This window comes from Xiphophorus hellerii, chromosome 3 (assembly GCF_003331165.1).
Source record: "Xiphophorus hellerii strain 12219 chromosome 3, Xiphophorus_hellerii-4.1, whole genome shotgun sequence".
NCBI classification, from domain to species: domain Eukaryota; kingdom Metazoa; phylum Chordata; class Actinopteri; order Cyprinodontiformes; family Poeciliidae; genus Xiphophorus; species Xiphophorus hellerii.
In genome coordinates this window covers 10,402,332-10,414,626 of record NC_045674.1, presented here as the reverse complement: position 1 = coordinate 10,414,626, position 12,295 = coordinate 10,402,332, and the positions used below count along the sequence as shown (strand labels likewise).

Below are 12,295 nucleotides of genomic sequence, written 5' to 3'. Positions count from 1 at the left end.
GGCAGATTCTGGTTTGGCCGTTAACCCCGGAGCTGCTTTTAACGGTGGAGCAGGAGGAAGATAACTTCTTGTTTCTAACGGCTTTTCTTCCACAGCTCCTCGTCAGTCCCTCCGTGCTGTGATTCGGCCGAAGAACCCACGCCACAGTGATTTATCGTCCTCTCGCTGTTAGAGCAGGATTCTCCAGCGGAACAAAAAGGCCAACCCCTCAGCCCCCAAAGATCCAAAACTTCTTCAGTGCCATTAAAAAAAGTGCAAGCGAATTGATGACAAACCTGCTGTCACACCCCAGAGGCTGAAGGAGGAACTGCACTGCAGGTATGCTAATTACTGTCAGACTGAGACCAGCATTTCTCAAACTTTCATGCTAACTACCATCTTTAATAACATCACCATTCCAATTACCACCATTATGACGGATAATGATATAAATTACGCATACAAAGTAATATTTATATATGCTAAATGAGAAATCTGTCCAGACCACCTGTGTATGAATACACTCTTTCATGTTTTATGTTAATTTTGCTTGTTTCACTTTTCTATTACAACTTTATCTAAAGTAAATAAAAGTTCCTTGAAAATAAGTGCAGCTTGGGTAACAATCATACATTCCTGCTGTTATATGCCGTGAACAGTATATAACTGCTGTTATATGCTGTTATATGCTGCATATATAATATTGCTGTTATATGCAATATTTAACAGCGTATAACAGAACTTTTTTACAAGAAGTTTTATCACTTCTTGTAAATAATATGTTGTCTTTCATGCACATATATATGTATATTTTGAAATTATTCTGCCCCTTGGATGCTTTACCCACTTTATTGCTTTTACAAATTCATCGTGATCAACAAAAATCTGCTTTTCTTAACAGAAAGAAAGATACCAAAAAAGTAAAAATTGATTTCGACATAATAGAATATGAAAAAAATAACATAACTCAAATGATTCCATAGTTATTCACTCCCTTTAAAGTAACTGACATAATTCAGCAGACGTCCAGCCAAGTCTCACAGTGAGTGTAATCACCTGAGTACAGTGCCTGTCTCTCAATGTACAGTTTAAAGATACCTGTGTCCTGGCAGCCATTACAGCACGAAGACAAAAGAAGATTCTCCTCAAATCAGAAAGAAAATGTTATTGAAAAGCATAAGACAATGGGTGAATATCAAAAATCTCTAAGGCACTGAACATCCCCAGAACATTTATGCGATCTCTTATTTGATGTTTCAAATTTTAATTTGATTGTCGCCATTTTGTAGAAAAGAGTTTTCACTTTTTTTTTCACTAAATATATAGATAAGGACACAAAAGACTCAGCAGAGAAAGGAAAAACTATTAAAACAACAGAGATTGTGTATAAGTCACATTTTTTCAAAACTGTGGGTGTGTATCTGCATCAGGTGCATTTTTGGTCAAAATGTGTTTGTGTTTTATTCAGTGAAGATATTTGCAGTGGGTTGAATATCTGGAAATGTCATTCAAGTGGGAGTAATAATACATCATAATCATATTTCTCAAATAAAAAAATACTATATTATAAAACTTCTAAATGTTTTTTTAAGTCACTAAAGTAAATGTAATTTTTTTCTATACACCTCTGCTCAAGACCTGTACTCTGTATCTAGCTTGACTTTTTTAGTGAACAAAAAAATTAACATATTTAGTAAACCCTTAAATGCAAAAAAAATTAAAAAAATCTGCTGTCATTCAAGCAAAATATACTGTAAGTAGTCTTGAACTACAAATTAACTTCACCACACACAGTAGAAGAATTTAAAGTTGCTTATTTGATTTAGACCTCAATCCATTTTTAAATGTCTGAGTTATGATTCTGAGAAAGATCTGTGAAAATTTGATGCCATGATAAATTTGAGTCACTGTAATGCATCGATGAATATAAAGAGTCAGTAAAAATGTGCATAAAAAACAAGCTTGCATTTGTGCCCAAATTGCAACAGTCAATCACACTAGATAAAACATATCTGTTAGTCACATTTAGGTTTTCAGATTAGTCTGAAGTATGTCAGATGAAACCAATAAAACCAACAATGAAAATTAAATTAACCCAACTTTAAATTGTAAATAATGTTGTTACTTTATACAAGAACTTTATATCAGTTTTCTAAATTTTAAAATTTGTACTGTAAAATTTACTTCTTTAAATATATTTAGCTATGAAATTAGGATTCAACCATCTGGGTGTTGACACTTTTGTTGGGAAGCAACTTCATGGAGTTCAGCGTAAACTGCCCCCTACTGGCCAACCAGTCTAAACTTACCAAAAAAAGCTTCGGGCAATCAGTCCAAGGACAGAAAATACCTATCTACAATATGGGATCTTCACGCGTAGAAAGGTAATAACATCAAGTAATAACAAAAAACGAATAAAACAATTTAAATATTAAAGTTCTGGTTTTATCTTGGAAGAAAATTGCAGTGAATTATTATTATCATATTAACTATTATCATCAATTGCTGTCATTTTACCAATATTTCTAATATTTCTAACTGCTACTTACAATCTTTAACCAAAACAATAGTTTATGCTGATTAGTTAATTTATCTTTTAATTAATAGTGTTATTTTTTTAAGACTGCAGTGCAGGAGATGATAGCAAATTGGAGTTTATTTAGGTCAAATGAGGATGCCAGTGATAGTGCATATGTTTCTCTTTAAAAAAGAAGGATTGGGAAATACTAGATGAGTGAGAATGGAGCTGGGGAGGAAGACAGCTAAAGATGTTGACATAACTAAATTAGTTGAAGAAGCTGAGGATTTGCCACCTACCAAATTCAAAAGAAAACAACTATTGTAGCCTATAGGTGCAAAGAATTAGCTTCATTGTGGTGACTTGATTTTGTTAATTGTTCTGACATACTTTTATAGCGATGTTTATGTATCACCAAGATCATTGATGATTCTTTAGTTTTATTCCACAAAGCACTGTGCAATAGAACTGCATCCAGTACTGATCTTATTTTTGCCTTGTTGGAAGGATGGAGCACTATTCTACGTTCAAGATTAGGTCAGCCCAATTAAGAGTTACAACACTGATTAACTGTATCAGAAATGTTAGTTCTCAGACTCCCTCTGAGAAACCTTAGTGATAAGACTCACAAAAGTAGGTAGAAGGTCTCTGTCTAGTAACAACAGGTAGATTGAACAGACACTGAGCTGATCTCATATGTCTGCTTACAAGAATAAATAAAGTGTTGTTTGAGTGAAAATCACAAATCTCTGCCTGGTAACTAAAAGTGAGAGTTCATTAGGGGATCATCCTTTTTTATGTAATATTTTCTCCATTGTCAATGCTTCAACGAAAACGACTCCAAACTTTTTAATTACACATAATCAATACATAACAAATATTAACATGGTGATGAGAGAATTTAATGTAGACATTACAAAAATGCTTATAAACGAGTTATTGTTTATTAATCTTTGTTTATTTTTGTAACTCTAATCATTCAACAAATCTGGTTATTGCATCTTTTGTCAGACAAAATTTCTGCCTACAAAAATTGTTTATCTCCCTTTTTAATACTGACTCCACCCGGAAGTTCCAGTCAAAACTTAACCACCTTGATATTGTCAAATGAGGGTGGTTAATATGAAATTTCACATTCTTGTTCTTTTATTTAATGTAATATTGTTAAATGTTAAATTTAAAAAAAATTGTGCCTAACAAGAAGTGTTACATTGGAGGAATACTTTTTTCATCTTACGGTAGTCAAGATTTTCAAGCTCAATTTTCACCAGTGTCGTTTTTTTTTTTTTTTGCTCATTATGTTTTATTCCGACTATTCTGTCTTTTGGCTTATTTTTTCCCTCCCATAAAAAGTCACGTGCTAACTGGGTCCATGCCCATATTCTGAAAATCTCCTACCGCGTGACAGGAAGTCGTCATTGAATTTCAGTGCGGAAGTGGTCGTCATCGTAAGAGCTTGTGAGTTGGAGGCTGAGCTGAGAAATGTGAGGAAACGGCCGCAGCTTTGGCAATAGAACAACTTGTGCTTCGGATGATTGAATGAAAGAAGGTGTCTCCACTAACGGTGAGTGCTTTCTGAAACATATAGTCTGTATTTGTGCTGTTTTAGCCTCTGTGCAGCTCAAATCATTGCTTCTCCCCGGAGCTTGGTTGGCAGTTGACGGTCTGAAATCAAATCAGTGTCTGCATATGAAACATAATATCACAGTAAATTTGGTTCCTATATATGGTTCTTCAGTGACGTATTTTTAGCAGATTGAGCGGATTATATTTTGCTGATTCATTAATTATTGAAAAATATTTTTATATTTAAATTTTCAGATCGTTTGAAACCTAAAAATGTCGTGGATACGAGAAGGTGAATTAAATCTGCTGGAAAAGATTTCTGCTAATATTCTCATGGTAAGTGTGTGTGTATCTGCTCAGTCTATGATTGTAAATCTCGCACATTTTTATCATTTTTAATTTTTTTGAATAAAGTAAGCATAACTTACTTATTTTATTCTAAAAGATTATATAGCCCTTTAGGAATCCCTAAAGATATATATAATCCCTAAGGAATTTTGGAAAACACTAATAAATACTATCTTGCATTATGTTGTTTTACTTTGTTGCAGCTAGAAATGTCATGATTTATATGTAAGTTCGGTAATCCAGAATAGAAATAATTGATCTGACTGTCCAATATTTACTCCAGAGTTAACATTGAATAAAGTTCATGAAAAAAAAACTCCATATATTTTAGTTTTGCAATCCTCTTTTGAATATGACACACATTGATTGATTTTAAGTTATAAAAGTTGTGCGAACCATGACTGCTGCAAGTGCAGCCTTAGGGAAGAGATGTAATTTCATCTTTTGGCATCTTTACAATGGCATGTTTGTTTTTACACAAAATGTGCTTTTGTCAGTCCAAGGAAAAGTCAGTAATTTAAACCATTAGTTGCTATGGTTTTCTCTCTCTGATCCATAAAATGGCAACAGCAAATATGTGCAACCCTGACTGAAGTATGAAAACACTTGTAGTAAAAGCCTGGTAATGTCCAGGGCACATCATAAATACTGTAGGCAAGATTTCAAACTATTTCATCCAACAATTCTAAATACTTTGATCACTTCTAAGAGTATAGTTAAAATAATTGGTTTTTTTCCCTGTTTTCCTCCTTTTCTCTCTGCTTTTGGGTCCTGCCCTACATCCATGAAGCCTCTATTTTAACTCTTTAGGAATTTGGGGTCATAGTTCAAGTGTTATGCCAATCAGCAGCATCAGTTGTAAAATGTTGCCATTATAACAACTGTCTAGAGATAAAAAGAAAAGAATATTTCCTGTTGCACAGCAACCAGAACCAAAGAGAATAATTGTCCAAACATGCAACGACTAAATTGAAAAAAATTGAATCGACAAAAAAGAACAAATCAAAACTAACATAGCAGAGTTACCCCAACATGCTGCCACTGAGTGGTGCAGTGCTATTAACTTAAAAATATATTTCAATAATAGAAAATAATCAGGTGAACTGAAGATGTCTTTTTTGAAATTTATTCATTTTTAGTTTTGCTTTTTCTTTATGAAAACCGTTTGTATTTGCCTAATTTCCTTTCTTTAGCCCAGAGGCCATTTCACATATTGCAATACTATGCAGGCTCGTATAGTTTGCCTTTGCTCCAGTAACACATTCTGCAAGTCCTATCCCTAAGGACCTTTTGAACTTTGTGCAATATCTGTTTAAAAACCCCCCAGATATTTCTGTCATGGTTAGAACAGACTCTCAACCTCAGACCATTACTGAAATCCAAAGAATTTCAGTAATGGAAATTACTTCATCCAATTGTTTCATCCAAATGTCTAAATATCTCTGGGACAGTTTTTTTTTTTTTTTTAATTCTAAGATATCTAAGAAGGGACTCTTATTGAACCTTATGACATTGGATTTAAAAGTTTACTTTTGTTTTATGTTTTTGGGTCAACAAAGCTAAAATACTTCCAGTTCAGACCAGTTCATGTCTAGCCAAATTAGATGCCTATTTTTGCTAGTTTCAGGCAATTAACTCAAAAAAAGAAAAGATTCATATTAGGCCATGAATAGACACTTGGTCCACGTTAAATGTCCCTGGGCAAAGTGGCTTATTTCTACTACATCGTGAATAAAATGGCAACATTAAAATGATTCCACTGCTCATCGTTGTGTTTCCCAGGCAGGACCGATGCCCAAACACGTGGCCTTCATTATGGATGGTAATCGACGTTTTGCACGTAAGAAAAAGCTGGAACGCCATGATGGCCATATGCAGGGATTCAACAAGCTGGCAGAGGTCGGTTTTTGTAGTTTATTTCAGAAAACACATTGCGTCAGCACATATTTAAATTGTTCATGCAAGTTTTACTCATTCCCCGTTATTTTCTGAACCAGACCTTACGTTGGTGCAAACACCTCAACATCCCAGAAGTGACAGTGTACGCCTTCAGCATTGAGAACTTCAAACGCTCTAAAGAGGAGGTGGATGGTCTGCTGGATCTTGCCAGACAGAAGTTCGAGAGGCTGTTGGAAGAACAGTGAGATGAAAATGAAACATTTCCAATGTGCTGTTAGTGACAGAGTGACATTAGGACATCATATGATCACAGCTTCCTCAAATGACTCTTAGATCGGTAGTGTGTTTTTTCAACCAAAGATTTTTTTGGTGTGTGTGTGTTGTAATGCTCTCAGCCAATATGGACCAGGTTAAATTAAATGAAATTCTAATCACTGAAATGGATTTGGATAAAAATGTGTTTCCCTGAAGCCAGAACTCACTCCTGCTGTGGGTGTTTGATAAGCTGAGGACTAATGTCAGGATGACCAAGACAAATATGGCTTGACTGAACATGGGGGCTGCTGTTGCCATTCACAGATATTGACTCTCATGAAATGCCAGGATGTGGGCTTTACAATTTTTGATTTAGATGGTTAATTTTTCAGATTTGTCACTCTTTCAAAAAAGCAGACCTTTTCATTCACTTCTGTGATTCTTGTTAAATGTATTTGTTTGCTCATTGTTTTTATCAGCTTAGATGTTTTTCTTTGTAAGGATTTCTGAATTTAGTATTTTATCCACAATGGATCCAAGGATATTTGAGTGTTTTTATGGGTTCTGATACATGCAAAATAAGTCTTACTCAATTGTAAGGTGTATGGATGTTTGTCAGACACAGCTTTCTGCTATATTTCGCAAGTTACATTTGGTTCTCAGCAAATCAACAAGCACATTGCAGCCCAGTTCAGCAAAACATGAGTATCATTTTAGAAATTAGCTCAATCAGCAATTGAAGAAATTAAAAGCAATATTTTATATTTTGGCTGCAGTCTTATGACAATAAAATTAGAAATATACCTATTATGGTGTTGTGGAAAATTTCCATTTTTCTTTTATTATTTAAATTATAATTATTTAATGCTTTGAACTGACAATATGTTCCTGATTGTTTTGGTGCAAACTACTATTTGCACTGTAAGTTGATGAGAAAATATTTACTAGACCCACTGGTGTGGGTTTAGAGGGGCTTGTTGTAGGTTGAAAAGTTTTAAGACATCTGATATATATTGTTTACATTATGCAGATGTTTCCCCTTTCTCTGACATTGTTATAATAATTTTATCAGCATTTTAAAAATACCTACATAAAATTAACCAGCTTTTCACACGTGACATCTGACTGTGATATCCAGGCAGCCATTTCTGCTCTTTGTGTTAATTTTCTTGCTTCCCTTTTTTGTATCTTCCTCTCCTCTCAATGCCTCTTTTTGTTTTCCAGGGAAAATCTGGAAAAACATGGTGTTTGTATCCGGGTGCTGGGTGACTTGAATATGCTGCCGTTAGACCTTCAACAAGTTATTGCCAAAGCTGTGGTAATGACAAAGAACCACAATAAGTATGCCTCAACTATTTTTACTTCATTTATTATTAAATCACACTTTGTAAAGATGTTATAAATGACTTTGACAAATGAAACTTTTGTTTTCCAGATGTTTTCTCAACGTGTGCTTTGCCTATACGTCAAGATATGAAATCACCAATGCGGTCAGGGAAATGGCTTGGGGAGTGGAGCAGGGCCTGATCAAAGCAAGGTGAGCAATGCACCAGACACTTGTGGGTTAATCTTGTCAATGCTACATGTTTAATAGCATTTGGAAAGATAATCCAGGAAGCTGTGGCTTTAACAAGCTGCTTTTGTTTCTGTTATACTCAGCGATGTTTCGGAGGCGTTGCTAAGCGAGTGCCTGTACAGCAATAACTCTCCCAATCCTGATTTGCTCATCCGCACCTCAGGAGAGGTGCGCCTCAGCGACTTTCTCCTGTGGCAGGTATGGGAGTAAAGTGATCAGTATTCTATGGGTTTTTAGAGATTATGTGACACACCTGAATTGACATGAAGCAATTTACAGACTTGACGAAAAACTGTATTGTTTATTGCTGCTGCTGAATGAGAAAGTTGTAACCAGCAGTTAGGCATGTATTTCAGGTTCTGTAGCTGAAAACGTGTTTTCACAGGCAAACAAAATACAACAGGAAGCGGCTGCTGCATTCTGAATCAGACCTACTATATTTTAAAGAGCTAAAATTAAAACATTTGTATAACATTTGGTGCTGGTGAGAAGTCATCATGGGCATAGTTATTTTATTTTGGATTTAAACACATATTTGAACTATTTTAGCCTGATTATACAATTAAAAAATTTTTTAAAAACTTTCATTTGTTTTGAGAAGAATATTCCATAAACTCAATTGTAGCTTCTTTTTTTTCCATTCTTAAGCACATTTGTTAAACATTTTTGTGAGACAAACCTGAACAATTTAATGGTAGTCCAGGTTCTTTTTCAAAACAGCCCTGTAGCCTGGTGCTACCACCCCCTTCTTCACAGTTGGTACAATGTTCTCAGGTCTTAAAGCCTTACTTTGACTCCCCCAACTAGATTTCTTGTCATTTTGGGCAAACAGCTTAATCTCTTCTCATCTTACCATTAAACCTTTGTCTTGAAGACATTTGGCTTGTTCATTTGACCAGTGGCAAAACTCCAGTCACACATAAAGATTTTGTTTTTGGAGAAGGCGCTTCCTTCTTAGTTGATTTCTTTCCATGGAGATGATGAACTCACATCACAATATACAGACACACTTGTGTTGAAGCTTTTTCTGGTTTATTATATTGAACCTTGGTGGTTCCTGAATTGTTATTAATGATTCTTGTCAATGTCTTTTAATTGAGAAAAACAGTTTGAGTCAGTGTCTAAAACTTGGACACAATTGGGTATTTCAATAAACAATTGCAGATTATCTGGTCTAAACACATTTTAAATGGGGCTTTGTTGGTTGAACGCTTCAGAATATGTTATTCAGGAAACAAATAAAAGAGGGTTTGTATATATTTGAGCCTCTATGTATAATTCTGCATTGATTGGAGAAAATCCACAATAAGTTGAAATCTTTTCAATCATTTAAGTTGTTTTGTAAACATTACACCCTAAACATAGAACAGTTTTGGTGATCTTCAAAAGCCCTTAAGTAGAGAAATCTATATCCATACAGCACCTATACAGAAATGGTGCTGTATATTTTAAAAACATTTACTATGTTCATGTAAGAAGTTTAGTCTTTATTGTTTCTGAAGATGTAAATTAGTTGCCTTATTTAATGCTAGAAACATTTAAAACACATTCAACTGAAACTGATTTTTTAAACTACTTTTTAAATATAACCAGGAATATCACCCAGGAAAGCATTATAAGGAATGTTACTCAACATCTTTAGATTGCCACTTAACAGTGAATGCTTTCAGTGCTATATTAAAGCATTCATTTCAGTTTAATGCTGCAAGCAAGCAAGCTTAGGTTTTATACCAAATGTCAAACAATATAACTTTTGAAAAAGCATCAAAAGCATGCTTCTCAGAAAGCATCAGTTGACGAACAATTTAAATGAATTACCTTTTTTTTATGTTTCCCTTCTCTCCAGACATCCCATTCCTGCCTAGTGTTTCAGTCGGTTCTGTGGCCAGAATACTCCTTCTGGAACCTGTGTGAAGCTATAGTCCAGTACCAGTTAAATCATAAATCCATCCAGGTAATTCCTCATGTTGCACACAATGTGTTTTTGACTTGATGAGAAATGTGGCTTTGAAATGAGATTGCAGGAAGAGAAGCAAAAGAACAGAGACATTTTGGTATTGTTACAGAATTTCTGTTAAAGCATATTAACACCCCTCTTCCCTGGGTGATGTTGATGAAGTACTATCGCCAAGTGTCAGATAGTGGAGGTGGAACAACACCTGTCACGTCACTTGGTGCCTAAGCAGATGGAGAGATCAATAAGTCAGACTGACTCCTGTCTCATCAATGACACTCAAATATTCACTCAAATATTCACCAGCACATCAGGATTCAGGTTTTGCATCTGACTCCCCACTTTGTTGGATGGATGGAATGATCTTAGCTGTCAGCTTGTGGCTGGATGCAGCAATGTGGTTAGAGAGTTAGTCTCAAATAAAAACAGCTGTGTAATACTCATGAGTTTATGTACTCATATGTATTTATATGAGAGCAACATCACACAGAATTCTAGAGGTTCCTAGTAAGTTCTCTATCTATAAATCTGCTGTGGTGGAATAACCATCTGACTTGGTAGTTTAACACGTGTGTTGAATATCTTGTTTTAATATATATAGCACCTGACCCCGCACTTTTAATTATTCTTTTGTAATTTTTATTTATACAGATTCAAGGCTTGAGGTCTCATTTTCAAGAGATGTTTATGCCATCATGCAGTATATTCTTAGACTCATTGAAAAAGGGCTTTGCAAACATGATTGCAATTTTCTAACATTGATTTTAATACATTGTCACATCTGAATTATAACAAAAATAACAGGCACCTTAAATTTATAATAAAAAGAGTGTACAATTTTTTACATTGTAAAAAGGTGATGAAACTGACTTAAACAACTTTGTGGTGCTAAATGGGAGGATAATTGGTTATCAGACTATCTTGAAAGGCATATTGAGACCTTTCTAATTCCTGGATGTTTTTCAGAAAAAAATATTAAACTGTTTATTTGCAGTGGAAATTATCACCCCTCCTGTTTGATGTTTTATTTTCAAGCCATTTAATTTTGTACATGAAGACTGTCTGCACTGCAATAATACTAGAGGCAGGTAAAAGATGACGACCTTTGGCTCGTGACAGTTTGAAATGATTATTTTGACCTGATCATGGAGGCAAATCCTATGTCTTTACTAAATCCAGGATTTTGTTTTTGATATGTTGCAGAAAGCCAGAGAGCTCCATCGAGAAGAACAGGCCCTCCAGCAGCTGGAGGCAGATTGTGCCTGCATAGCAGAGCACCTGCAGCATCAGGGGAACGGAAAGCCAGCCGATGCCCAAAGAAGACAAGAGGCACTGCAGCACTACACTGTCACCCGGGAAGAGCGAGTTCAGGACTTCCTGCAAGCACTGAAGCACAAGAGAGACACTTTCTTTACTAACTTATGCAGTGAAACCGTCCTAACCTAGGAAAGTTTTAAGGAACTAATCTACAGGTGTAGTAGGAATAAAACACCTCCAGTCGTTTTCCCAAAATCACTTCCGAGGAGCAAGGAAGCACAAACAGCGATTGGAGGTGGTTTTATGTCGTTGCTGATTTGTATAAAACAAGAGGACAATGTTTACCCCTATGGGGCTGTAGACTAATGGTTATATATTTATGATTGTAGATTTGCAAAAATCTAACATGCGGAAATGTCTGGTCAAGATGTAGTAAAATAGTTGTGCAAACTGTCTGTGAAATGCATGTCGATTGAAAAGTCAAAGGTGAGTGAAAGCCACTGTTCTCTCCAGCACCTAATGCAGTTCGGTATTTTTGTTGCTGAAAGTGTTGTTTGTCGAGTGTGTTTTTTAAAGACAACTATATTTTGACCAGCTTTCTCAAACAATAAATTGAGAACTATATATGAAAAACTTGATTATTTTATTTGAGGATTTTAGCCATTTTCCATTCTTTGTCAGCTTCATTCCCTTTGGACTGTTTTCCATTTTGTCAAGTTACAACCATTTCAGTGTATTTGTCAACAGAAAGTAATGTTTATTTGAGGAAAGAAAAGAAAATGCAAGTCCTGTCTAAACTTGTGAAGAGGTGTAGAACAGGATTATGTTATGAAACAATAATCCAGCCTTTCAGCATCTAACAGAGGGAAATTCAACTGCAAATGTGGATCTCTGCAGCTCCTCCAGAGTTGAGCCCTCCACAAACTTGCAGTTCAATACTAAG

General features: G+C 35.1%; 1 protein-coding gene across 2 annotated transcripts; it reads left to right on the top strand.

Annotated features, from left to right (window-relative positions):
• Positions 1-209: 209 nt before the first annotated feature.
• Positions 210-11,976, top strand: dhdds (dehydrodolichyl diphosphate synthase). Of its 2 annotated transcripts, XM_032558447.1 has the most exons (10): positions 210-318; positions 3,906-4,061; positions 4,319-4,399; positions 6,194-6,310; positions 6,409-6,551; positions 7,790-7,906; positions 8,001-8,102; positions 8,225-8,339; positions 9,988-10,095; positions 11,299-11,976. In XM_032558447.1, exons 3-10 carry the CDS (start codon positions 4,337-4,339, stop codon positions 11,539-11,541), a joined length of 1,008 nt encoding a protein of 335 aa, XP_032414338.1. In that variant the 5' UTR covers positions 210-318; positions 3,906-4,061; positions 4,319-4,336; the 3' UTR covers positions 11,542-11,976. The 2 variants fall into 2 exon arrangements, with proteins under 2 accessions (XP_032414338.1, XP_032414337.1); XM_032558446.1 differs by lacking the exon at positions 210-318 and having other exon boundaries at positions 2,623-4,061.
• Positions 11,977-12,295: the final 319 nt, after the last annotated feature.

Bases quoted from the DNA above. Each gene is read 5' to 3' on its own strand.
- dhdds (XM_032558447.1), top strand. From the start codon at position 4,337: ATGTCGTGGATACGAGAAGGTGAATTAAATCTGCTGGAAAAGATTTCT. The intron at 6,552-7,789 runs GTGAGATGAAAA...TTTGTTTTCCAG, and splicing joins GAGAGGCTGTTGGAAGAACA to GGAAAATCTGGAAAAACATG. The intron at 8,103-8,224 runs GTGAGCAATGCA...TGTTATACTCAG, and splicing joins CAGGGCCTGATCAAAGCAAG to CGATGTTTCGGAGGCGTTGC.